Source organism: Sesamum indicum, linkage group LG9 (assembly GCF_000512975.1).
Source record: "Sesamum indicum cultivar Zhongzhi No. 13 linkage group LG9, S_indicum_v1.0, whole genome shotgun sequence".
Classification (NCBI taxonomy): Eukaryota; Viridiplantae; Streptophyta; class Magnoliopsida; order Lamiales; family Pedaliaceae; genus Sesamum; species Sesamum indicum.
The window spans coordinates 3572854-3599346 of record NC_026153.1 but is presented as its reverse complement, the minus strand read 5'-3'; the positions used below and the strand labels follow the sequence as shown (position 1 = coordinate 3599346).

At 35.0% G+C, this 26493-nt stretch overlaps 4 protein-coding genes across 5 annotated transcripts in view; all 4 read left to right on the top strand.

The window, feature by feature from the left end:
- LOC105170474 (root phototropism protein 2-like) lies at window positions 1683-4732 on the top strand. Its single transcript, XM_011091241.2, has 5 exons — window positions 1683-1841; window positions 1933-2002; window positions 2417-2794; window positions 3161-3886; window positions 4072-4732. The coding sequence occupies exons 1-5, from the start codon at window positions 1798-1800 to the stop codon at window positions 4543-4545; spliced, it is 1692 nt and encodes a 563-aa protein (XP_011089543.1). The 5' UTR covers window positions 1683-1797; the 3' UTR covers window positions 4546-4732.
- LOC105170473 (26S protease regulatory subunit 6B homolog) lies at window positions 5333-8813 on the top strand. Its single transcript, XM_011091238.2, has 6 exons — window positions 5333-5932; window positions 6701-6931; window positions 7322-7480; window positions 7688-7840; window positions 8117-8200; window positions 8406-8813. The coding sequence occupies exons 1-6, from the start codon at window positions 5444-5446 to the stop codon at window positions 8538-8540; spliced, it is 1251 nt and encodes a 416-aa protein (XP_011089540.1). The 5' UTR covers window positions 5333-5443; the 3' UTR covers window positions 8541-8813.
- Window positions 17193-21768, top strand: LOC105170472 (probable inactive receptor kinase At5g58300). 2 transcript variants are annotated; one of them, XM_011091235.2, is made up of 3 exons: window positions 17193-17308; window positions 18882-20210; window positions 20946-21768. In XM_011091235.2, exons 1-3 carry the CDS (start codon window positions 17299-17301, stop codon window positions 21572-21574), a joined length of 1968 nt encoding a protein of 655 aa, XP_011089537.1. In that variant the 5' UTR covers window positions 17193-17298; the 3' UTR covers window positions 21575-21768. The 2 variants fall into 2 exon arrangements, with proteins under 2 accessions (XP_011089537.1, XP_020552534.1); XM_020696875.1 differs by lacking the exon at window positions 17193-17308 and adding an exon at window positions 17761-18555.
- LOC110012584 overlaps window positions 22175-26493 on the top strand; it is a gene marked incomplete at its 5' end in the record, with an annotated part of 7325 nt that continues 3006 nt past the window's right edge. The window contains 2 exons of the mRNA XM_020696780.1: window positions 22175-22782; window positions 23573-23600. Coding sequence (XP_020552439.1) covers window positions 22175-22782; window position 23573 — 609 coding nt within the window. The remainder of the gene's footprint in view (window positions 22783-23572; window positions 23601-26493) is intronic.

The following is a 26493-nucleotide window of genomic DNA, read 5'->3' as shown; positions in this document are numbered from 1 at the left end:
ATTATTATTTTCTTTCTTTCTTTCTTTTTATTAGTGCAATGTACTGGTTTATATATTTCACTTTTATTTATAATATATTTTAAACCGTAAAAAATTATTTATTATATGCACATAGGAACGACGTGCCACAACGTTTAATTTAAAAAAAAATAGTACATATAAAATTACTAACTGATCAGAATTAACAAAACAAATTAATGTTAAATATGTAAAAATGAAAAAATATTAATTAATAAAAAAATACGTCTTTCTTGAAAGGAAAAAAGGTACAATTAATGAAATATTATAATTTTATTTCGAGTGCTTCTGTAATGTTTTGTGAATTTATCTGTCCAACAAAAATAATTTGCTGAGTAAACTTTATAATATGTTGTTGATGATTTTACTCTTAAATTACATTAGAAATTGACTTAAAAAGACTAAGGTGGAACAAATATTACATATTAAAAGATTCTAAATATTAAGAATTTATACTATTATAAAATAAAATCATTTTATTGTACCAATTTTGAATATTTATACTTTCCCTTTAATTATTTATTCCTTAAAAAATAATTATAAATAGTAATTAATTTTTTTAATAATATCACAATTATAATTTTTTTTTCCTCTCAACCCACCACCCCATGTTTATCTGACCTTACTCCTACACATTTCTTCACAAACTTCTATATTTTCCCTAAACTCACAATTTTAATTTACTTTGTCTTTCTCACCTCACTTTAGGTTTTTTTTTCTTCTTCTTACAGACTTTCTCCTCCCCTTCCACCACATTTGTTTCTTTCCACAATTTTTTTTTCTCTGTTTATCTTATATCACCATTCTTTTTTATATGCTCGCGGAAACAGCTTGCTCGATAACTAGTTAACCAAAACTTAATATTTTTTAACGAATTAAAAGGCTAGAATCTAGATTCGGATAAACTATTTGTAGCTACCCTAAATAATGGAACCTTGATATCTTTTTCGTCAAAAATTCAACTAATACGTTAGTATTGAATCAAATATTATGATCAGTCACGATTATTTTATAAGATATCTAAATAGCGAATTGAACAAACTTAACGAATGAAATTCATAACACAGAACATGCAATCAAAAAATTATAGAGCTGACCATTAGACCACTGTACCGGTGATAAAATAGAGCATGAATTTCAAGTACTAGTAATTGTATTTAGCCCATGCTTATCTTTGTTCATAATAATTCCTAGCAAATGACAATTGATCTCTAGAAAAGGGTAAGTGCACTATTATGACTCTCATGTTCAGAGGGCTGCTATCAGCAAATGGATAAGGATATCTACAGGGTAGAATAGTCAATGGAATCATGCAACTTGAAAACTACAGTCAAAAGTTTTTCATAGTTAAAAATTTAATAGTGTCCATACGTAATGGCTCGATTGGTGAAAAATAAATTATTTTTGATTAAATAATTATGCATATATTAATATAAAAATTATGCTGATGAATAATATATAAGTACTTATATTAATATTTTATGATCCGATAATATATCTAGACCTTTGATTGCGATTGAAGTTGAAATTACACTTCTTTTTTTAATTTTAAAATAACCCAAAAAGGGTACTGATAATTGGTTTGCATGGATAAGAATCATGTCTCCTAAAAGCCAAAAGAGACTGATTTTTTTTTTTTTTTCAAAATAGAAGAGAAAAGGTGAGTATGCATGGAAAAAGCAACTTAGCAGAGCAATCAAGCTAAATATATAACCTATTGAAGCTCTATTAGTTGTCTTGAAATCCCTATTCTCTTTCTTGAAGCTAAGCTCCCAAGAAATGGCCAATAGACTCTCTCTTGCAATGGAGAGAACAGGGCAGTGGTAATCTTTGCTTGATTCTTTCAAATATGTAGTCCCCATTGTGTGATCTTAGCTTCTTGTTTATCTTTTGTCTTCTTGATTTTTATTTCAGGGTTTTCTCTCAAGAAATTCCAACTGATGTCATTGTTGAAGTTGGAGAAGCCAACTTTTCCCTTCACAAGGTATGCATTCCATGTTGTGAAATAAGGCTTTATTTGGTTTATATTTTTAAGGTGTCTTTCTTTGTTTCTGGTAGATTGAGAGAAAGATCAATTATTTGATTTGGTGTTGGTATCGCTGTAGAATAGATAAAGATAAGTTAAAACGCATCGAACTGTGTCATGCTGTCTTTAAGACAGTAAAAAATGAAGACAAACAAAGCCTATTTTGATGCAGGAAAATTGAACATGTTGTCTTATGATTTCTGGGTTAATTGTTGCGATGAACTTTTATGAGTAAAATTGGTTTAAGAAGCTGAGAATGAACAAGTTTTCGTTGTGAGATCTAATGGAAAATTTTGGTTGTGAGAAATGAAGTTTGTTGTGTTGAATTTCTTGAACTGAAATTGGGAGTTGTGGGCATGTGGGCTGTGGCAGTTCATGCTTGTGGCAAAGAGCAACCATATAAGGAAACTGATTCTTGATTCAAAAGAAGCTGATTTAACAAGAATAGACCTCTCAGACATTCCTGGAGGGCCTGAGATCTTTGAAAAGGCTGCGAAATTCTGCTATGGTGTCAACTTTGAGATCACGGTTCACAACGTCGCAGCCCTCCGGTGTGCTGCTGAGTATCTGCAGATGACTGATAAGTATTGTGACAACAATCTTGCTGGGAGGACTGAGGATTTCTTGTCCCAAGTTGCCTTAACCAGCCTGTCCGGCGCCCTCGTTGTGCTGAAATCTTGTGAAGATCTTCTTCCCATGGCTGAGGACCTCAAGATTGTCCAAAGATGTGTTGAAATTGCAAGTGCCAAGGTATATTTTCTTTAAAGGAAGTTATTTAGTACTAAGATCTTTTTTGACTAAATTTATTTAAAACATCTTATAATCTCGTATATGTTATAAGATATTAGGCTTTAGTTAATAAGGTCCTAACATTTTCTTTTTGGTTCTTGTTTCTTAAAAAGGTCATGAAATATTTTTGATATTTTATAAATTCTTAAATATCTTATAAGATGTTTTCAAAAGTTTATTTGGTCACCTAAACAGCGATTTAGTTATTATTGGTTTCGTAAGGGAAGATTCGAGTACGAAAACATCAAACAGTTGTGAACTTGTTTTATGTATCTAGCATGTCACAAGGAAGTGCATTAAGTTTATCGATTGTTGCTACTTGGTTAGGCTTGCGTCGAGGCTAACTTTCCAAGCCGTTCGCCTCCAAATTGGTGGACCGAGGAGCTAACGATCTTGGACATAACCTTCTTCGCAAAGATCATTGCATCAATGCGGTCGAGAGGCGCAAAGGGCCTCACTCTAGCTAGTGCTATCATCACATACACCGAGAGATCACTCCGTGATCTAGTGCGTGACCACTCTGGAAACGGCACTAGATCGACAGATTCCATGGACACTGACCTCAGAGCCCGACAACGGGAACTTCTTGAATCTATAGTGGCTTTATTGCCCTTGGAAAAATCAGCTTTCCCCATCAATTTCTTGTGTTGTCTCCTAAGAACAGCAATTTTCTTGAGGGCAGACACTAGGTGCAAGAATGAGCTAGAGAAGAGGATATCCATGATTCTGGAACATGTGACCGTCGACGATCTTCTCGTCCTGTCTTTCACCTATGACGGTGAGAGACTTTTCGATCTTGAGAGTGTGAGGAGGATCATATCGGGATTCGTTGAGAAAGAGAAGAACGTTGCCGTTTTCAATGCTGGTGATTTTAGAGAAGTCTGTTCCACAGGTATGTTGAGGGTTGCCAAGACTGTAGATGCATATCTTGGGGAGATTGCTACTTACGGAGAGCTGAGTATCTCAAAGTTTAACGGGATCGCAAATTTGGTGCCAAAGACAGCTCGGAAGGTCGACGACGATCTTTACCGTGCTATCGATATCTACTTGAAGGTTAGTCTACTTTGCAATTCCCTGATCCTGTATTTTTCAGTAGCACGCCTTAGTTTTTTCTGCTGTTTGAAGATGTTTATGTTGTTCTGACAAATTTATGAATTGAATATGTTTAGAGTTTAGACTTTGTGAAGGACTTGAGTAGCCTTTTTGCTACAAACTTACTGTTGTATATGGTGATTCAGGCACATCCAAATCTAGACGAAATCGAGCGTGAGAAGGTATGCAGCGTAATGGATCCACTCAAGCTATCGTACGAGGCCAGGGTCCATGCTTCACAGAACAAACGCCTCCCGGTGCAAATAGTCCTCCACGCCCTATACTATGATCAACTCAAGTTAAGGAGTGGAGCGGACGATCACAAGACGCCCGATGCCCTAACGACAAGAAACCAGCTGCAAGCCGACACGTCCCTCGTCAAGGAAAACGAAGCTCTTAGAACCGAGCTACTAAAGATGAAAATGTACATACAAGATATTCAGAAATCCCAGGGGACCACGTCTAAAGGGAGTGCTAAAAAACCTACGTTCTTCTCGTCCGTGTCCAAGACTCTGGGGAAATTGAATCCGTTTAAGCATGGATCGAAGGATACGTCGAATATCGACGATGGAATGGTGGATTTGACCAAGCCTAGAAGGAGGAGGTTTTCCATCTCTTAAGGAATTAAATTTTTTATTTTTATTTTTATTTTTTTGGTGCCATTGTGATTTTTTTGTTCTCTTGGTGTGCTGAAGTTGTGTAAAGAGTTTGATTGCTTCTGTTTGTTTTATGGAGCTGATAAACTGTTTCTGGGCTAACATTCAAACAGCTTATTATATATACTATTGCTTCTTGGAGTGTGGATCATGTCTTTCTGCTTTTGTTTCTAACTTCCTTTACCCGAAAATTCTTATTCATATTTAGTCTGGTCCAACAAAATCAATTGTATAGTAAGTGGATCATATTTATTATATGATTGATCGTCTTTTTGAATTGCACATTAATCGCATGATAAATGTGTTACATATTTATTGTATAATTAATTTTAATCTGACTAAATTTGACTCGAATAAGAATTTTTCTTTATAAATTCTTTCCGTCTTTGTTGATGAGACCTAAACTTCGAATTTTTCTTTTTTTAATTATTATTATCTTAAATTATACTGTATTTTTGTTTCTTTTAAGTTATATAAGTAAGCCATGTGTTTAAATTCATTTTAAATAAAATAGACGACATAATTTTTATATGTGCAATATTTATATATTAAATAGAACAGAAAATGTGTTGTAAGAGAATTCTCCGAATACAATGTAAATACTGTGTTTTTAAATTATTTTTTTGCTTTTTTATATTTTATGAACACATTCACAATCCGACTAAACTCAATTTCTAATATTTGCTAATTTTTTTCAAAAATGTTTAGTTATTATGTAAAATTTCAATAAAAATATATTCGAATTTTCAAATATCCAGAAAAAAAATAAAGAAAAAAGATAAATAACAAGGCGGTTTTCCTTCAAAACCAAAACCCCACCTCTCTCCTACGGCACAATCGCATACCCACCGTCTCACCGTCAATGGCCAGCGCTGTGGTTCTCCACCCGAAACCTTCCGCAAAGGACCCGCCGCCTAGCCGTTGGAAGCCCGACTCTGACCCCTCCTCCTCCGCCGCAGACCTGGACGAGGACCTCTACTCTCGTCTCAAGTCGCTGCAGCGGCAGCTTGAATTCATCGAAATACAAGAGGAATACGTTAAGGACGAGCTGAAGAACCTCCGCCGCGAGCTGCTTCGGGCGCAGGAGGAGGTGAAGAGGATTCAGTCGGTGCCACTCGTCATCGGCCAGTTCATGGAGATGATCGATCAGAACAACGCGATAGTTGGGTCGACTACCGGCTCGAATTACTACGTTCGGATCCTCAGCACTATAAACCGCGAGCTCCTTAAGCCCTCTGCCTCCGTCGCGCTGCACCGACATTCCAATGCCCTGGTCGACGTGCTTCCGCCCGAGGCCGACTCCAGCATTTCGCTCCTCAGCCAGTCCGAGAAGCCTGACGTTACCTACAATGTAAGTTTGTTTATTATTTTTTTGTTTGGGGATTTTTTGAATAAGGGTTTTTAAGGTTTATTTCATTACTGATAATAATCTCACTCCATGTTATCGTTGGGTCTGGGTTTTGATTCTTCCTGTAATTTTACTGTGTAGGCCCATTAAGAACTTATCTTGTTCCTAGGTGAGCTTGTGAACGCACCTTTGAAACTCTGGGTTCACTGTATTAGTGGCGATTGTTGAATATATAGTAGTTTTTTTATATTCAGAGAGTCCTGCCCACCAAATAATAATTTATACTGATGTAGTGCTGGATTGTAGTTTGGGGGGCTATCCTGTACTAGTGAGTATTGAGATGATACTTGTTCAAGGCGATTGGGCTACTTTATGCATGGGAAAATTAGCATGGATGTATCATGATATGCTTTTTTTTTCCCCTGTGCTTCATCATCCTCTTCTTTCCTTTATCTCAACCATAATCAACAGAAGTGCCTGGGTGTTTGCTGGCCTTTTTAGTTGTCTTCGCCATGCCCTTAAGCCCACATTCTTGATAGATTTTCATGGAAGCGTATCCATGTAGTAGGCTACCGCAAATAATCTAGTACAACTACCTTATCCCAGTGAGTTCCACTTAGTTCTTTACCTGTTCCATCCTGTAATGACCTACATCAAGAATTCCAGGGGATTTATTTTATCAATATCAGGTGATTATGTACACTGGGGGGCGGCATGTTGATTTGGGTCCATGTTGAGCGATGGATGATTTCTCTTTGGTGATTCTATCAGGATATTGGTGGATATGACACTCAAAAGCAAGAAATACGTGAAGCTGTGGAGTTACCTTTAACTCACCATGAGTTGTACCAGCAGATTGGCATTGATCCGCCTCGTGGTGTGTTGCTCTATGGTCCGCCCGGCACTGGGAAAACCATGCTTGCAAAGGCTGTTGCTCATCACACCACTGCAGCCTTCATCAGAGTTGTAGGCTCTGAATTTGTTCAGAAGTATCTGGGTGAGGTATGCTGTAGCACCTGTTGATTATATGTGTATGCATCACTGTCTACGTACATCAGAAAATGCAACTCTGAAATTTCCTTTTTGCCCTAAACTTGTTTTAGATGCTGTCTGCAAGTCATTAGTTTTTGACTGAATGTTTCATGTGACCCGATATTGTCCTTCCTTAAAATTCCTGAGCTGATCATCTTACTTGTGAGATAGCAAATGAATCTGTAGCCAATAAGTTTCCATGCTATGATTACATTTTCTGATATCTGTGTGCCACTGAGTTGTTCAAAGGGAAGGTATTTGGCGATGAGATTTTGTAGCTGTTTCATGTCCTTAAAATTGATAGAACTCTTAAACTTGTTTCATTGTTTTAGCTAAACTTGAGCTTAATAATCTATGCAGGGTCCGCGAATGGTTCGTGATGTTTTTCGTCTTGCTAAAGAAAATGCACCTGCAATAATTTTCATTGATGAAGTAGATGCAATTGCTACTGCAAGGTTTGACGCTCAAACAGGAGCTGATAGAGAGGTCCAGAGAATTCTCATGGAGTTGTTGAATCAGGTGGAATTTGAGACTCAGATGCAACAAAATGCTAGCAGTAAAGCATAAAAACTTCAAATTTTATTCTTTTGTAAATGTCAGCCTACTTTGCCGAATTGATTTTAGTTTTCCCATTATTTGCTTCGCTTAAAAAGTATGTCCATCCAAACTATTCTTGTGTCAGCCGGTACTCATTGAACTTTAGCCTATGTGGTTTGTCCTTTACAGATGGATGGATTTGACCAAACAGTTAATGTCAAGGTTATCATGGCAACAAATCGGGCCGACACATTGGATCCTGCACTTCTTCGTCCAGGAAGACTTGATCGTAAAATTGAGTTCCCTTTGCCAGATAGACGACAAAAGAGGCTTGTCTTTCAGGTTAAGTTTGAAAGCTTATATCTATACTCCCGCTTTTTGCTAGATCTTTTTCAGTATTCAAGTTCCATACCATCTTCCACCTGTAAAAGGACACAAGAGAACTGGGGAAAAAATGAGAGTAATGGACATTCTCCGGTGGAAAAATGGAGGAAAAACATGCATGCAATGAGAGCTGTTACTATGCATTTAGATGAAAGCAGATTCTATGTCTCTATGTAGGATGGTTTTCTTTGATAGCTTGGTTGATTAAATAACTTAAGTAGTTCTCATGTGCAGGTTTGCACTGCCAAAATGAACTTAAGTGATGAGGTGGACTTGGAGGACTATGTATCCCGCCCTGATAAAATCAGTGCTGCTGAGGTTAGTAATTCTAGTTGGACCAGTGTTCTGATTCTAGTGCACAGACATGTTTTTGTACAAATGACAAAGTTGTTACTATTATATCTGCCTCGGTCTCCTTGTTTACAAGGAATATTGAGTAACATGTTTATTTATAATAATAGATGTGAATCTCCAATAGTTTCTTCTGCTTGGCCTTAATATAATATTTTGGGAACCATTTCAGATTGCGGCTATATGCCAAGAAGCAGGCATGCTTGCAGTGAGGAAGAATCGGTATGTAATACTCCCCAAAGATTTCGAGAAGGGTTACAGATCTAATGTAAAGAAGCCTGACACTGACTTTGAATTCTACAAGTGACATGTAGAAGTTGTTAAGGTAATATTTTACATACATGCACCGTCAACCCCTTCTCTTGCTGTATTATACCCCAAAATGGAAATAGACATAATTAGCTGTTGAAGTCTTTGTCAATATAGTGAGGTGTTTGTTCTGAAGTGTATGGTAGTTGCTTACATGAATTCGGTCGATCTATGGGAATGTGGCGTTATTGCTTTGCATATGATCAATTGTCGCTTGTATCATGTCTCCTGTTGATCTATGCATTCAAATTACATGTTTTTGATATATTTACTGGTCTCAAATAAGATGAGTTGTTGAAGTATTGAAACTTGCTTTTGTTTGCCCCGTGGTGGGTAAAAAATTACGTCAATCGGTATCGGTTTATTGGCACCAACTTGGTTTTGCTAATGCATATTATTTATTTATCTCTCTATGCATCTCCATTATCATTTTCAAAACTTTTTTCTTCTCTCATGTTATATTTGGATTGAAATGTTTAAATTTTAAGGGAATAATATAAAAAAAAAAAATTAAATGAGTTCATATTAAAAGATTTCAAATTCATTTATACTTCACATGTATTGTCTGTGTTGCAAATTTCGGAATCCATTGTAATATGAAGTTGTTGAAACCAACAGAAATGATTGTTTATGAGTGATGTGAAATTTCTACCTTTAAATTAGTTAGTTCAAACATTATGTCAAGATCTTTCTCTCAGACTTTGGAATTTAATTGATGTGCTAGAATCCGAATTTTCAGAGTGCATTTGGACTGATGGATTAAATTCCATAGTTGAAATAGCTTATTTTGTTTGTAAAAATAAATCAACAGATTCCAATTCAGTTGTTAAATCTTTTAGATTTTAAGCCTAGTTAGGATAAACAGTGTTCTTAAATTCTTTTGAAATGCTAAAAAATGGTTAGCCAAATAGATTTGAAATTCTTGCACAAATTTCTTATAAATACGAATAAGAGATTTAAAAAATGTGAAATTGAGATGTTCTCCGAAATGGATATGCATTGTGTTCCTGAATTTTCTCCTTATTGCTATATGCTTGGTTGTAATTATATGAAAGATGAGAAAGTCTGGTGGTGTGAGCAACCAAACCAAGAAAGCAGCCAGTTGAGTTGAGTTCACAGGACTCAATTATGACAGCACATGAAGTAGAACAACACATTCATTACAAACATGTTGAAGAAGGAGGTTAGAAAGTGATGCTCAACCTATATATATATTTATGACAACAAAATATTAATCGTACTTCTTACTAGTCCCATTATTCTGCCCAAACTCTCTCTTTCCCCTCTCCCATATTCTAAATGTTCAAAAAGTCCACTTATAGAAACAAAATAAATAAAATCGTTAAGGGGAAAATGAAAAAAAAAACCCTCTGAAACAAACAAAATGCCTTCATCATGATTTTTATCTTACTGAATGGAAAATGCATGTCCTAATCTTTCAGCTAAAATCCAAAGTCACCTAATGTTAGTACATCAGCATTCAGCATCATCAAAAGCATTTGTCCGCTCGAAAGGAAGGGGATCTATCTTTCTATTCTGAATTCTATTTCAATAATATTATATACATATTATGTCATTATCTATTTAAAAAAAGTTATATACAATATGTATATGTATTAAATGGGGTCAAATACATTTTGCACTCCTAAATTATGAATATAGTGTATTTACACTCTTAAATTATAATACGTAACAAAATAGTTCCTTATGACATACATTAATTTTTTATGATGAAATTGCCCTTGCTATTCCACTCTTAAAATATCTCTATTACAATAATTCTCCTAAATATAATATGAATTATTATAAAATTTTTATTAAAATTAACATCACCAAAATTTATGATTTTTATACTGAGTATGGAATATGCATAAACACTATAAATTTACACTTCTTATATTCTTTTATATAACTAGTTAAAGATTTACATAAATTTTGCTTGTGTTGTTATATAAAGTTTTTTAGAAATAAATTATTAATGCATATTTAAAATATTACATCGAACATATATATATACGGTAAATTATCAAATATCTATAATATAATTAATATAATACTCTATGTTTTTTGAAGTAATGATATGATATATCTATATTATGTGGATATATAATTGCATAAAAATTTATAAGTTATGTAATATACATTTTCTATAATATTATATACATTATGCATTGACACATATTTATATGTATTTTTTAACACAATTTATTTATTGTACAAAATATATTTGCATATATTGAGTTGTAAATATTTTGTGTTCCATAACTTAAATTTTTAAAATAAAATGTAACTAAAATTTTAAATTTAAAAATAATTTGAGGGAGATATTTTAATAAAACATATTTTAGGAAGTAAAATAAAATGTATATGGGTAAGAAAGAAAGGGCATTTTTGTCCTATCAATACCAAATTATTTTGTGTGGGGTGTTTTTGTTATCTTTCACACTTTAGGAGTGTAAATGAGATAAAATGCATAGATTATGAGTGCAAATTGTATTTGATCCTATTGAATATAATAAAGTATTATAAAATTTGAAACAGAAAACCCCATTGTTTGCAAGTTTGTAATATAGAATGGGAAAGAAGTTGCAGAAATATTAGAGGAAATGTTGTTATCAAATGGGGTCTTAATGATTCTTCAGACCACTTCTAGACAATTTAGGGTTTGTTGGGAAGACATTAATATTAATTCCTCCAACAATCATTCCTACACTTGTGTATATATTTATATACCGCCAAGACAATAATTTCTAATACATTTTTCACATATTCTTAACTCTGCACTCTATTCTTTTTAATATATATATATATATATATATATATATATATCCAAAAATGTTGCATCAAGATTACTTAAATAAGCATGACCTCATTCCCACCACAAATGACATAATGAACGTGGTTCGAAATTCAATTGGTGCCCCATTGCGTGGGTCTCTCAATTTTTATATAAGTGTCACAGTTTTGTTTTAAAAAAGACGCTTTACAGAGGTTTTGGAGTTCGTAAGTCATCATTTTCTCATTTACAGCTCATATGAGACGCTTGTCTATGTGAATAACTAAAAGTTATATTTTTTATTTACTTTTACGCAACTCTTACACTGGGAAAGGAAATCAAAGCTATAATTATGTAATTGAACAACTGAGTCAACAAACGTTTGGAGGCATAATTGTTCAAATCAAAAGTAGGAAACTAAATAAATTTTGGGTGTGGATGTTGTGGGCATTTGCATGTCTCATTTGCAATAGAAAGAGATTATGGATAAGTTTATTAAGAGGGTTTGATAGTTACAAGTCACCTGATGTTTGCTGTAAGATAGTGGTCTTGTGTTGTGTTATGTTGTCGGTTGGTCTTTGTCTTCATTGCTGATGGATAGTTGCTTTTGGTATGCATGGTATCAGTTGCACGTTGAGCTTCACCGATTGTACTTCTTTGTTTGTTTGTGGTACCTACTTTATTCTCCTTTGGACATGATATCTACCCCGCTGAATCCTTTCCTGAAATTTGAGGTAATTGCACATAAAAGTTTTGTAGTTTGAGAAATTACATGTAATACTCTTAATATTTGATTCCGTCTAATTAATAAATTTCCCCGTTATCTAAAATTCGTTAGGTTTGCTGATATTAACAAAAAAATTATATGAAAATTCATATTTACAACCTCGATTGATTCATTACCGATGTATTTTAGGTCAAACGAATTTTTGTACACAAAATACTTTGTAAGGGTGAAGATATACCTCCTTACACGCATTACTATGTGAAGATGTATAAGAATAATTTTGATCAAAAAATTATTATTTGTTTAACCTACAATGTGTCAGTAATAAATTAATGAGGGTTAAATAGCTAGAAACTTCCATTCAATCTTTTCTGCCAATATCAATAAATTAGTGAAATTGAACTAATTGAGGAGTCTATTTGTATAGACAAAAACAATCGTAAGAGATACTAAATTTAATTTTTAAATTACAAGAAATTTATATACAATTACGCCAAACATAGAGAGAAAATGAAGTAATTATCTCTTACCTTTTACATATTTTTTTTTGCATAATATCGCGCATTTATATATACCTCAACAAGATATGTCGTGAGAGCTTAACTTCTCTCTTACCTCCAAACTCCAATCTTAGACACAAATCGACATTTATTCCAATAAAAGATAATATTAATAATAAATATTAAATGGTAGTTTTAGAAGTGTCACTAATATATATATATATATATTATATTTATCCTTTTATAAGTATATAAATATACATAAAATTATTAAATGAGGGGCAAAATAAAAAAAATTATATAATTTTTTGTTGCCTACGTTAGCATTAACCCTAAGAACTTTTTATAAAATAGTATTGACTATTAAAAGCATAAAACTTATTATTGTAACAAAATAAAATTAAATATATACAACTAATGATAATATTAAATTTATCACTTTATTATGATTATTAATCTTATCTTTGTGTTGTGTTGTGTGCTTTTCTTTGTATTAATCCCTAATGTCTGGTTTTGGTGGTTTGGATATTGACCTTCTCTGGTTTTATTTCTTTGTTACCTTGTGGTAGCCCCTTATTCTTCTTTGCAGGGTTAAGATCCAAAAATGTATTTTTGATATAATAATATTAGTAATAATTTATTATCTATTTATAAATAATATTTTTATTTTTTTGTTGATTAATTGAAATTATAGTGATACCCTATGAGTTATTGAATGTTAATTAAGAATGTTGCACAAGCAAAATACATGAAGTCAATTTTAGTGGGTACTATGTCATAATCAAAAGGAAATAAGGACACTTATTATTAGAAAAGAATTCATTTAATAAGAAAATGGAAAGTTTACATACTTAGTAAATAATTTAATTACAATTATCATCAAACATATATTATGATTCTTTTATTTATTTATTAATTATCATTAACATCTTAGTATTTACATATATAATAAATGGATAATGGTTTAGAATTAATTCTACACCTAAACACAATCTATTTTCAAAATTATGGTATTGTTATTCATTTAAAAAATACAATATTAATATATTAAAATTATGGAGCTGGTCCGACATGTCCGAACTAATATAGTCTCATATTTTAGATGCGAATTCGATGCTAAAAAATTCTTAAAAATCTTGACAAATTAAATTCTAAATCTATACTATTACGGCTCTAAAACCTCAGAAAAACTATTTTTGGTAAATAAAATATCGATAGACTAGTATGCCCTTACTTATAATTCTTTCTTTTATGAATAACTATTTATTTAATTAATTAAATTATATTAATGATTTTTTACTCATGTACGTTCAAAATCAATATAAAACCCGTTCAATTATTTATTTCTTTTTTTATTTTTATTTAATTATATATATATATATATATACATATCTAATCGAATATGTTATGATGGCTAGTATTTATGGAACTTAGATCACAATCTATTGTCATTAAATGCCCAACGACTAATTTTGGTGCAACAATTCTTGAGAGTAGTGAGTAGTAAATGCTGCCACCACTTCTCTTCTTATATACAGTAAAGTAAAATAATCATATTTGACTCATAAATTCACACTCTCATTCATACATAGGTAGGTGATAAAATGTACACATGATACACACGTGTCACATCGTGATTGGTACTGTTCTTTCTGGTTTCCCTAAAAATTTTCAAACTTGCCTTAATTATTATCCAAAGTTGGTGTGTCGTGTGTCAGAATAATATGTTGGACCAGATGCATTTGTTTGTGCAAAACATTATAGGTGACCCCAATGATTTACTTCAACCCCTTTTTTTTAAAAAAAAGAAAATTTAAATAGTAATTCAAACGTTATGCCTCGATTGCAACATCACAATGAGAAAAATATTAGTCTAATTGCCATGTACGAGTCATGGCAACCTTGCCACGAGTTGAACAATATTTAGAAATGGCAACTGGATTGATTGGACGGTCCAAACTCAAAATCTACGTACCGTTTAATTTTAATTGGATCGGAAACCTGCCCCACTGCTTAGATCCGATCAGGACATGATGGGCTTAATTTGTAAAAGTCAATTAATTATTTTAAAAAATAAAGTTATTTCTTTATAAATATTTAGTAAGATATTACTATGTTAAAAATTAAACAAATAAAATATATTTACAAATATTATCCTGTGCGGATCTAATTGAGTCCACAAAATCAAAAGACCTAACTTATTTTTTCCCTTTTCCCAAAATAAGTAATTAAAAATTTTAATGATGCCACCTGTTTCCCAATATCTGGTGGTGCACATCTATATGGTCACAAATTGAATTAAAAATTGAGGCATATAAAGAAAAAAGGTCAAAATTTATAATCCAATAAGAAATGCAATTGTTCTTTTTTATTTTGGTCCTACCAAACACCCCTTAATAAAACCTATTTGGAATAGGGAATTATAGTTTTGAAAATAAACAATTATGAAATATGATGTTGAGTTTAACTTAAAATTTGAAATTAGGAAGAAGAATATAGATAACTTTATTATAATTTTATTGTACTTTATTTTATTTTTATTTGTTTATAAACTTAATTTAAAATAAAGATTTATTTCCATAAATATAGTTCCCTATCTAAGTTTAATTCTGAATATTTGTATGAATGTTTATTGTTATTCCTTTAATATAGAATTATTATATGGTGAAGGGTCAAGTCAATTGACTTATATGTCCCTTTTGCAAGTGAGAGCGTGTTTTTATAAAATTATATAACGCTATATTTGGATCGATGAATTTAGAATTACGAATTTCAAATTTCAAAACTAAATAAATATTGAAATAATTAAATTATAAAATTTGCTCCCTTAAATTAAAATCCAATTTACAAGTGTATATTTTTCTAATAAATTATTTTTTTTTAAATTTTTATATAAATTAATTAAAATTACACATAACTTTAGTTTACAATTACTCAAAAAAAAAAATCACATAAAAATAAGCAAATATTTTTTATATAAATTTAAATACACGAATGGAGTATGGTACAACAGCCCGCATAATATAAAAAGTTGAATGTTGCCATCCTTTCCCTCTCTCCTTTTAAATGAAGGCCCCATTTCTTTTTATGATGGGGATTTATAAATTTGACTAAAAAATGGTCCTAACTCCTTTTCATTTAAATTGTTATTGGTGTTAATTGGAATTTTATCATGACCTGAACAAGTAACTACAATTTTATATCAACATCCTTCAAAATTAAATAAATTACACAAAAAAACCTATATGTTATTTATAAAATTATAAATAAACCCCTGAAAAGGGTATCAATGTAATTAGCTTAAAGGATGTAATTATAAAATTTTCTTTTGAACAGAGGGTGTACTTATAATTTTATAAAAAAATAAATAAATAAAATTTGGGCAATTTTGAAGTTTGTGAGAATTATTGTAGTATGGAGTGATCCTACCTACCGATCATTTATACTTCAAGTACTTGAAGTATATAATGATATGTGTATACTATACCTATTTTTATGGGTCGATACTGTTTATTAGATGTGATGGTCTTAAAATATTAATTTTTGATTGATAAAATGCTTCTTGATTTAAATGTCTTTAATATATATATATATATATATATAAAATAACCTTTTTTTTAAAAATTATTTTTGCCAATAATTTTATACCCGTACTAATTTATAATTTAAATATGTTAACAGTTTTATTAAGCTATTCATTTTATCTTCTTATTATTCACTGAATTAAAAAAGACCCCTATAATGACCATTGTTGTTGGTAAAATGTATTGTCTCTTATCTATATTTTTTTAACAAATAATTATAATCTTTTGAATAATTAATTTTCTAATTATCCATTTTAAAGTTAGTTTATTTATAATTTTTGTTCATTATTAGTATTTATTTATTATAATAAGTCTATATTATTATAAAAAAGAATCTTTTACCGTATCACTTTTTAGATATTCAAATTTATACTTTAATTCATTTATTTTTTTAAAAAATGGTCATTATAGTTATTTTAATATTTTTAATAAATTTATAATTATAATTTATTTTTTCTCTTTCGTCTCATTATACGTTTGTTTCGAATTAACAAATTTCTTTTTTTTTTATTCATATTACGCTACAATTTATTTTTATATATTTAAAAAGATCGTATGGGATCACCACTATTATAATAAAAATATAAATTATAGAGGCACATAATGTATTTCAATTTTAATTTTAAAATAAAGGGTGGGCTCATTATTTCATCTCTATTCTTACAAAAGGCCTAAACCCCACCCCCACCCCCACCCCACCCCTCTGTCTTAGTGGTTGAGCGAATCAACTTCAGTGACTGACTCTTGCTCATCCTCCCACCCCCCCTCCTACGCCCACCCCCCCTATGATTTTTAAAATGAAGCAATCTACCTCCCTATATAAGGAGGTAAATTGCTTCATTTTAAAAAGTATAGGGAGGTAAATTGCTATATTTTTTTCATAGGGGGGTAATGTGCTCATTTTTAATATCACAGGGGAATAAATTGCTATTCACCCCTTCTTATTTTGAGCGAAAAATTCCTCCACCGCAAAGTAAATAAACATCAACAAATAACTTATTTCTTCAGACATGTTTACAACATCAATTTGCCAAGAAAATTATTCATTAGTATAATATTCTAACCCCCCCCCCCCACACCCCCCCCCCCCCCCCCCCCACAACACACACACACACACCAAAACCTGGAATTTGCATTGAAGCGTCAAGAAATTTTCTGGGCTCCTCGACATGGTTCGAGGTAATAATCTTGGGCATGACCCTTTAGTTATTTCTTTGCTTGTGTGTGTTTGCGTGCGTGTTTAGACCAACCCCATTTCGGCTGAAGAGGAAAGAAAGTTTACTAGCAGATCTGAGTAAGCTGAGTTTGTAGTTGTTGCCGAGGTGGTTGAGTTTATTACTTCTTCCTGCACAAAGAATCAGTGTATTTATTGACTGCATTTGGTCCACTGAATACAGTGTGGAAGTTTGATTGAACATTTGTTGGTTTCCCAAATTTTTATATTAGGCATTGAGCTCAGGGATGTTGTTATTACTTCAAAGGTAATGTAAATTTGGGTTGTTTAACAGCTTCCAAAACTGCCCCAGAGCACATTTTACTCTAGGATTCTCATCCTAAATTTTCTAGGATTCTTGTTCAACTTTCATAACTTTTCCTTCTTTTTTAAAATAAAAAAATTGTTTGGTGGAAGAGAAAATGTCATAGCAACCTATAATGACACCAAGAGTTCTTATTGTTGCCAAAACAACTGCTTTTCATCTGTATGTTTCGTTTTCTTGAAGTGGAGATGAGAATTTTAGTCTGTCATTGATGGGAAAGGTGGGAATTGAATTTTTTTGCCTGTTTTTTGTTTGAGATTGTGAAATTCACTCTTCAGCTGAAATGTTGTTAATGATTAAGTCTGCTTTTGTTTGCCACACTACCAGCAGCTCAATGATCCACTTTCTTGCAAGATAAGCTTGTTAGATTACTCTAGTTAGCTACGAAAGGTTACTGGAAAAGGCGACATGTCTATGCCTTTACACACTTTTTCTTTTAGTTTTGTTTCCTTTTCAGCTGTTCTAAAACTTCTTTGAGGAGCTGCCAACAATGTGCTTTGCTTTTGATGTCGAGTGTGCTCAAATTACGGCACCGAAATTCGACCTTTTCTGGCTTGGCTTTGGGGAAAAAACAAAGTGAACCCTGCTTGGCTGTTACAGAAACTCAAAATTTAAAACTTATTAACTTCCTAACTAGAGGTTTCTGTAGAGTGTTGTTTTGAACTTCTCAAAGATGACCATTTCGTTCCATCAGCTGCAAACGGAATCTTAATGCCTTTGGTCAAAAGTACTCATGATTTGGCATATGTCTCGACACATTTCTGGAAGAGAAGTTGTAGCTGATTTGGTAATTGAAGTAATATAGTTGGAAAACAATTCAAACTTGTTAGAAACTTCTATGCTCAAAGTCAACTGGAGCTACTATATTTATATGTCCGCTAGGCATATGTAAGTTCCTGAGTTCCAATTGACATAATACAAGTGTACTTTCTCATAGAGAGACTTTTCCCATTATTTATTCCTTTAAGAGCTGCAATGCAATTCTCGTCTGGATTGACAACAAATGTTAGTACTTTGACTTGATTTTTGTCTTCACTTAACAAAGTTTGTCTTTTATTTGTTCTCCTTTTGTGAATGCTCAGAATTTGAATTTTACTGCCGCCAACTTTTTAGTCCTTCCTTCTTGTTTTATGTTGTTTTAATTTCAATTCACGCCTTTATTTGCCTTTCAATAAGCTAATTCGTTTTAATGTTTCTTTGCTGCCTTGCCTCAGGAAAACCGGGATATCTATCCTACTCTTATGCTTCAGTGGATTTTCTCATGCAAAACTGTGGTTTACATGTAAAGCTGTCTTCCCTCTTTGTTATTGTCTGTCTTCTGCCTGTGGCTTGTGGTGACTTGAGCTCCGATAAGCAAGCCCTTCTGGCTTTTTCAGCTGCTGTACCCCATGGTCGGAAGCTCAACTGGAATCCTGCTTCCCCCATCTGCACAACATGGATCGGAATCAATTGTAGTGTGGATGGTCGAAATGTCATTGGTCTGCGGCTTCCAGGGGTTGGACTTACGGGTCCAATTCCCAACAACACTCTGGGGAAGTTGGAAGCCCTGAGGGTTCTCAGCCTTCGGTCAAATCGCCTCAGTGGTAATCTGCCGTCTGATATCCTTTCACTCCCTTCTCTCCACTACCTTTTCCTCCAAAAAAATAACTTTTCTGGTGATATTCCAACTTCCATTTCCCCTCAACTCAGTGTTTTGGATCTCTCATTTAATTCATTGACTGGAAGCATTCCACTAACAATTCGGAATTTGACTCGACTAACGGCACTTAGCCTTCAGAACAATTCACTTTCTGGACCCATTCCTGATCTGGGCCTACCACGGCTCAGACGGCTCAACCTAAGCTACAATCATCTCAATGGCACTATCCCGTCTTCTCTACAGAAGTTCCCCAATTCTTCATTTGTTGGAAACTCTTTATGCGGGCTACCTTTGAATCCTTGTTTCCATGCTCTTCCTCCTTCTCCTTCCCCCAGTTCCATGTTTCCACCTTCAGAAGGCCCTCGTAGGCAACGCTCCTCGAAGAAACTTCCACTGGGAGCTATAATTGCCATTGCCGTAGGAGGTGCCGCACTTCTATTTCTTGTAGCTCTAGTTTTATTTTTGTGCTGCTTTAAGAAAAAGCAGAATGATGCTGGTACAGAGCCGAAGGTTAAATCTTCTGGTATTGGGAGGGCTGAGAAACCGAGCGAGGAGTTTGGCAGTGGGGTGCAAGAACCTGAGAAGAACAAGTTAGTTTTCTTCGAAGGTTGTTCTTACAACTTTGATCTAGAGGATTTGTTGAGGGCCTCAGCAGAAGTGCTAGGAAAAGGTAGTTTTGGGACTGCATACAAAGCAGTCTTGGAAGAGTCGACTACAGTGGTGGTGAAACGGTTGAAAGAGGTAATTGTGGGGAAGAGAGACTTCGAGCAGCAAATGGAAATAATTGGTCGAGTCGGACAGCATCCAAATATTGTGCCTTTACGTGCATATTATTACTCCAAGGATGAAAAGCTCCTGGTTTATGATTACTATCCAAATGGCAGCTTGGCCAGTCTGTTGCATGGTATCAACTCTCTCTCTCTCTCTCTCTCCAGTTCCCTTTCACAACAGCCTTGATCTCCTTTGCTTGGACATCTTTATTAATCTTGAAGACTTTTCTTAATTTTAATGAAATTTCTAGATATCGACCTTTTTTCGACTGAAAAAAGGATGTTTTTAGCATCCAGCTACTTTTCCTATATTTCTTGGTCAATAACACTATACATTATTCTCATTGAAACATGAGTACTGAAAATAAAAATTAAAAGTATCTAAAGCAATTAGAGAAGCTATTTAAGATGATTGTAAGTGAACACGGAGTGAAGCAGCACTTTGTTGTTTAATGTAAAACTTAAATATTGTAAATATTTCTTAACTTCTTAAGAACATCCTCTTCTACATGGCCATCATATTTTGGAGAAAATGGCACGAATTTTGTTAGTTTTATGCAAATTGATCATTTTGAATGACCACCATTTTAAATCATATTTAAATCTTGCTAGATCAATTTTAGAGGGTGTTTGGCTAAGCTCATCTGTAAGATCTTATAAGTTCATATGTTTTATAAGATGTTTTTTGAGCTTATAAAAAGGAGGTTGTAAGCTCATAATCTTACTTTCTTGGATCTTATAAGTTTCTTATTGGAAAAACTTACGGAATACCCTCTTACAATATGTTTTGAAAAGCTTATGTGCTCATCCAATTACCTCTTAGTAAGTTGTTTCAATAAACTTTTTTCATGCTATTTCAACTGAAACAGGAAACAAGACTACTGGAAGAGCTCCGCTCGACTGGGAGTCAAGAGTCAAAATGTCCCTCGGAGCAGCAAGAGGCATTGCTCATTTGCACTCCATCGGTGGTGCAAAATTTACACATGGAAACATCAAATCCTCAAATGTCCTCCTGAACCAAGATCTTGATGGCTGTGTCTCTGACTTCGGCTTAGCGCCACTCATGAACCATCCCTCCACTTCATCTCGTCATGCTGGCTACCGTGCTCCAGAAGTGATGGAAACTCGAAAACACACTCACAAATCTGATGTGTACAGCTTCGGAGTAATCCTACTCGAGATGCTCACTGGAAAACAACCAATACAATCTCCAAGCCGCGAGGACATCGTTGATCTCCCCAGATGGGTCCAGTCAGTCGTCCGCGAGGAGTGGACGGCTGAGGTTTTCGATGTCGAGCTAATGAGATTCCAAAATATTGAAGAAGAAATGGTGCAGATGCTGCAAATCGCCATGGCCTGTGTCGCCAAGGTGCCCGACATGCGGCCCAGCATAGACGAAGTAGTTAGAATGATCGAAGAGGTGCGGCAATCTGACTCGGAGAACCGACCATCCTCGGACGAAAATAAATCCAAGGACTCAAATGTGCAAACCCCTTGATCAATATTTTAGAAAAGAATGCTTCACACTTTTAAATTTTTGACTTTTTTCATGTTCAGGTCCTGAGAAATTGATCTGATTCAAGTTCTTGCATTTGCAGTGAAGTGTGAATTTGTCAGTCATTGAGTCTTATAGGACTGCACTCATGTTGTACTGTACTACTCTTGCCAGATATGAAAAATTCTTGCCAGATACATTGTTTTGTTCTATTTTGAGATTTTCAGAGATATCAACTACGTACTGGATTCTTGGGGATGTCTCATTTTAGTAAATCTTGTGTTTGAGTTGTGAACTGAACATTGTCTGATTCTGTAGTCCCGTGTAGGGCTGAGATAGAATTTCAGGCAATTGCGGGCAGCCCCAGAATTTTAGACCAGACAACAAATTTCCGGTTCTCCTGAATTTCAGAAGCCTAAACAGAAATGCTGTGGAGGCATATGACAGCTTCGAAAATCACATTTCCCCTCTTCTTTCCAAAGGTAGAATCCGATTCAGGCCTTTTCATGTTCTCTTGAAATGGCGGGCTCAGCAACAAGAAACCGGCTGCCAAAGAGCGTCAGCCGCCGCGTGACCGCCAGCCAAGATGATTTCGACTCGTAACACGGCCGGCGCAAATGCGGCTGTAGCTCCATTTGCTCCTCGTGCTGCGCCTGGGTTGCGTTGATCATCGGCACCATCATCCTCCTTATCCTCCTCTTTGCAGGCATAGTCTTTGCCTTCCTCCAATCGAACCTGCCGGAAGTTCGCCTCCAACGGCTCGATGTCAACAAGCTTGACATCGAGGACAAGAACCAGGAGACGCTGCTGTCAGCCAACTTCGAGGTCAAGCTCAACGTGACCAATGGGAGCGGTAAAATGGAGCTCGCCTACAGTGGCATGACGGCCACAATGATGTCTGCAGGGTTCACCTTTGACAGCATCGACCTCAATGACATGCGCCAGCCACCTCACACGACCTCGGACGTCTATGTCAGGTCGGCGGTCAAGAGGGCGGAGGTGGACGAGGCGACGGGGCAGGAGCTCAAGGACAAGTCCAAGACGCATGTGTTGGTGATCACCGTGGGGGTTAAGGGGCGGATTGATTTCTATTCCAGCGACAGCAAGTTGATTAGTTTGCCTTTCAAGATTGATTGCCATAGCATTGATCAGTCGGAGATTGACAACGGACATGCGCCAATATGCAACACAAGACTCACTCCTCTGGGCTGGTGAGTCCATCCAAATATGCAATTCATCATCTCATCATCCCATTTTTTCATATATGGAAAAGTTTAAATTACATTAACATCCCCAAATATTAGATTTAATTACACAAATAAAGACACTCTATTGTCCATTTTGCAAAAATTACAAATAAATCTCTAAATATTGTAATTATATTTATAATTATACTCCTATTTAGTAATGAATTTATATACAAACACTCCCTAAAATACATTACACTAGCGCCCTCTCAAAAGGTACATTACAGTAATACCCTCTCAAAGAGTTTAACTATAACTTACAGAAAGTAGAGGGCGTTAGTGTAATTAGTTATAATATCAGAAGGCGTTAACATAATTTTACATTATATGGAATTTGGTTTCTAACTCTTTATTCTTTTATTTGGTTTATTTAGTTGACTCAATTTTTGGGAATAAAATTTTGTCTTTAGTATAAGCTAATATATGTCTTTTAGGGTTTTAAATAAACATTTTTGTCTAGTTTATTTAATTGAACTATAATTTATATATACAATTTAATTATAAATTTAAAAAACTAAAATATTTTCTACAACTTAAATATGTCTGTTGGTTAAAATTATTGACTTAATATTAGTTCAAGTTATCCCTTAAAACGAACACACCCTTTGAGTAAAACTAATTACCAGATACTTACTTTCAACAGTTATAGTCTTCTCCCTCTCTTTTCAATCTCAAAATACCTATTCCTTTATGTTTTCTCTTTTCTTCCTCATGTAAATTATTGATTTTTTTTTTTTTTTTTTTTGTTGGGTAGAAATCGCTATTGGATCCTTGCGATTCTGGTAAGCTTTCTCCATTTTCTCTCTTTATTTACCTATAAATAAATATGTAAAATGAAGTCAAAGGATCTCAAAAAATATATGATACTGCACCTGCCAGTGTAGGATCAATCTTTATTACACTGCTTATTGACAGTAGCGAAATCAAAAACTTGGCTCGATCCGATCATAACTTGGTTTGAGAAAATTACAAAATAACAAACTTCTTTTCTTGACTAAGTGAGAACGGTATGGTTGTAACTAGTGGAAAGGGATTAAAAATGGGATGTTGAAGAAAATATTTTTTAAACAAGTTAATGTGAATTTAAATTATATTATTTTTTTAATAAGCAAGACAAGTTCAACCTAAACTTGATAGATTGATAGTTGTAGGCCGTGTTAAGTTGTGAAGATTGATTTGAAGAAGAAAAGGATAACCTGATTCAACTTAGAATTCCCAAGTTGAGTTGGAGAAGGATAACCCGATTCAAAGTTGAGTTGGAGAAGGATAACCTCATTCAACTTAGAAATCCCAAGTTGAGTTGGAAAAAGGATAAGTCATGGCTATATATACTACTCTTATTAGCATTGTTTTAATAGAGCAAAGTAGAATAGAGTAGAGAGAAAAGAAAGAGTGGAGACGAGGGTGAGTGTTGTTTTTCACGTGTGGTGAAGACTTGCATACAAGTGTGTGTGTGTTGTACTCCTCAATTTTCCTCCTCTTTGAGTGTTTTCTCCTGGCTTAGTATCGCCCCCAGACGTAGGATTTATATCCAAACTGGGTTAACAAATTCGTGTGTCTTTTACTGCCTTCATATTCCACCTGTTATCCATCTTAACCCGATCCATTTCCTAACAACTGGTATCAAGAGCCTGGTTCAAGGAGTTAAGATGGAGGGAAAGTTTCCAGTCGAACGGTTCAATGGTTCCGACTTTGGGTTTTGGCGTATGCAGATGGAGGCCTACCTGTACGGGAAGGACCTGTACGAACCACTTGCAGAGAAGTCCGAGAAGACGAGTGATGAAGAATGGAAGGTGCTCGATCGAAAGGCGATGAGCGCAATAATCCTGTCGCTCTCTCGGAATGTCGCCTATCATGTGAAGGGAGCAAAGAGCACGAAGGAAGTTCTACAGACTCTTGCCGATATGTACGAGAAACCCTCAGCAATGAACAAGGTTATGCTGATGAAAAAACTATTCAGGTTGCAGATGGAGGAGAGGAAGTCGGTGGCCGATCACCTCAATGACTTCAACCAACTCACGACACAGCTGGCGTCTGTGGATATCGTGTTTGACGATGAGGTAAAAGCGTTAATTTTGCTTTCATCTTTACCTGACAGTTGGGATGTGGTTGTTACTTCAGTGAGCACTTCGTCTGGGAAGGAGAAGATGAAGTTCGACAACATCAGAGACATGATGTTGAACGAGGAAACCCGTAGAAAGCAAACGGGTGGATCATCTGGCTCTGCGCTACATACAGAGTCCAGAGGGAGACCTGACACACGGGGTAAATACCGTGGAAGGTCAAGGTCAAGGTCCAGGGGGAAGAACAAGGGCAAGAAGGAGATGGTGTGCTGGAACTGCGAGAAGCCCGGACACATGAAAAGCGAATGTCGGGCGCCAAAGAAGGAAAAGGAGGGCCGAACAGCGAATGCCGCGACGGAGGAGATCACGGATGCACTCTTGTTGAGTGTGAGCAGTTCTTCCGATGATTGGGTTGTGGATTCAGGGGCCTCATTCCACTCATGCAGCAACAAAGACATCATGGAGCCATACACCTCAGGTGATTTTGGCTTAGTTTATCTTGCAGATAACAAACCCCTCAAGATTGTAGGAAAGGGAGATGTGCGGATCAAATCAACGAATGGGTCATGCTGGACCCTACATGATGTGAGACACATACCAGGACTGAAAAGGAACTTGATCTCAGTCGGACAGCTGGATAGTGATGGATTCCACACGACGTTTGGAGACGCGAAGTGGAAGATCAGTCGGGGAGCAATGACTTTGGCTCGAGGACTAAAGTCGGGAACGCTCTACATGGCGGGAGGATCCAGTTCAAACATCCCCTTTGCAGGAACTGTATCGCAGGCTAACCTGTGGCACAATCGCTTGGGCCACATGAGCGAGAAAGGAATGAACGTGCTGAAGTCGAAAGGACGGTTGCCCGAGTTAAAATCGGTGGAGGTGGGTCATTGTGAACACTGCGTGTTCGGAAAGCAGAAGCGGGTGAGCTTCTTGACCACAGGAAGAACTCCGAGGAAAGAAAAGTTGGAGCTTGTTCACACCGATTTGTGGGGGCCAGCACCAGTGTCATCTCTTGGTGGATCAACGTACTACATGACATTCGTCGATGACTCCACTAGAAAGGTATGGGTGTATTTCTTAAAAAGAAAATCTGATGCCTTTGATACATTCAGGAGATGGAGGGCACTAGTGGAAAATGAGACAGGTCTACAAGTGAAATGTCTCAGATCGGATAACGGTGGCGAGTACAACAGTGAAGGTATCAAGAATTACTGCGCCGACCATGGAATCCGAATGCAGAAAACAATCCCGGGGACACCTCAGCAAAATGGCGTTGCTGAGAGGATGAACAGAACACTGAATGAGCGTGCGAGATGCATGCGATTGAAGAGCGGACTACCAAAGATGTTTTGGGCAGATGCAGTCAACACGGCTGCTTTCTTGATCAATCGAGGGCCTTCTGTCCCGTTGAACAACAGGATACCAGAAGAGGTATGGAGTGGTAAGAAAGTGGATCTTTCTTTCTTACGTACGTTTGGTTGTTCAGCCTATATTTTGAACGATGATCGGACTAAGCTGGATGCTAAGTCGATTAAATGTACATTCATTGGGTATGGGACTGACGAATTTGGGTATAGATTCTGGGATGATCAAAACCGGAAAATAATTC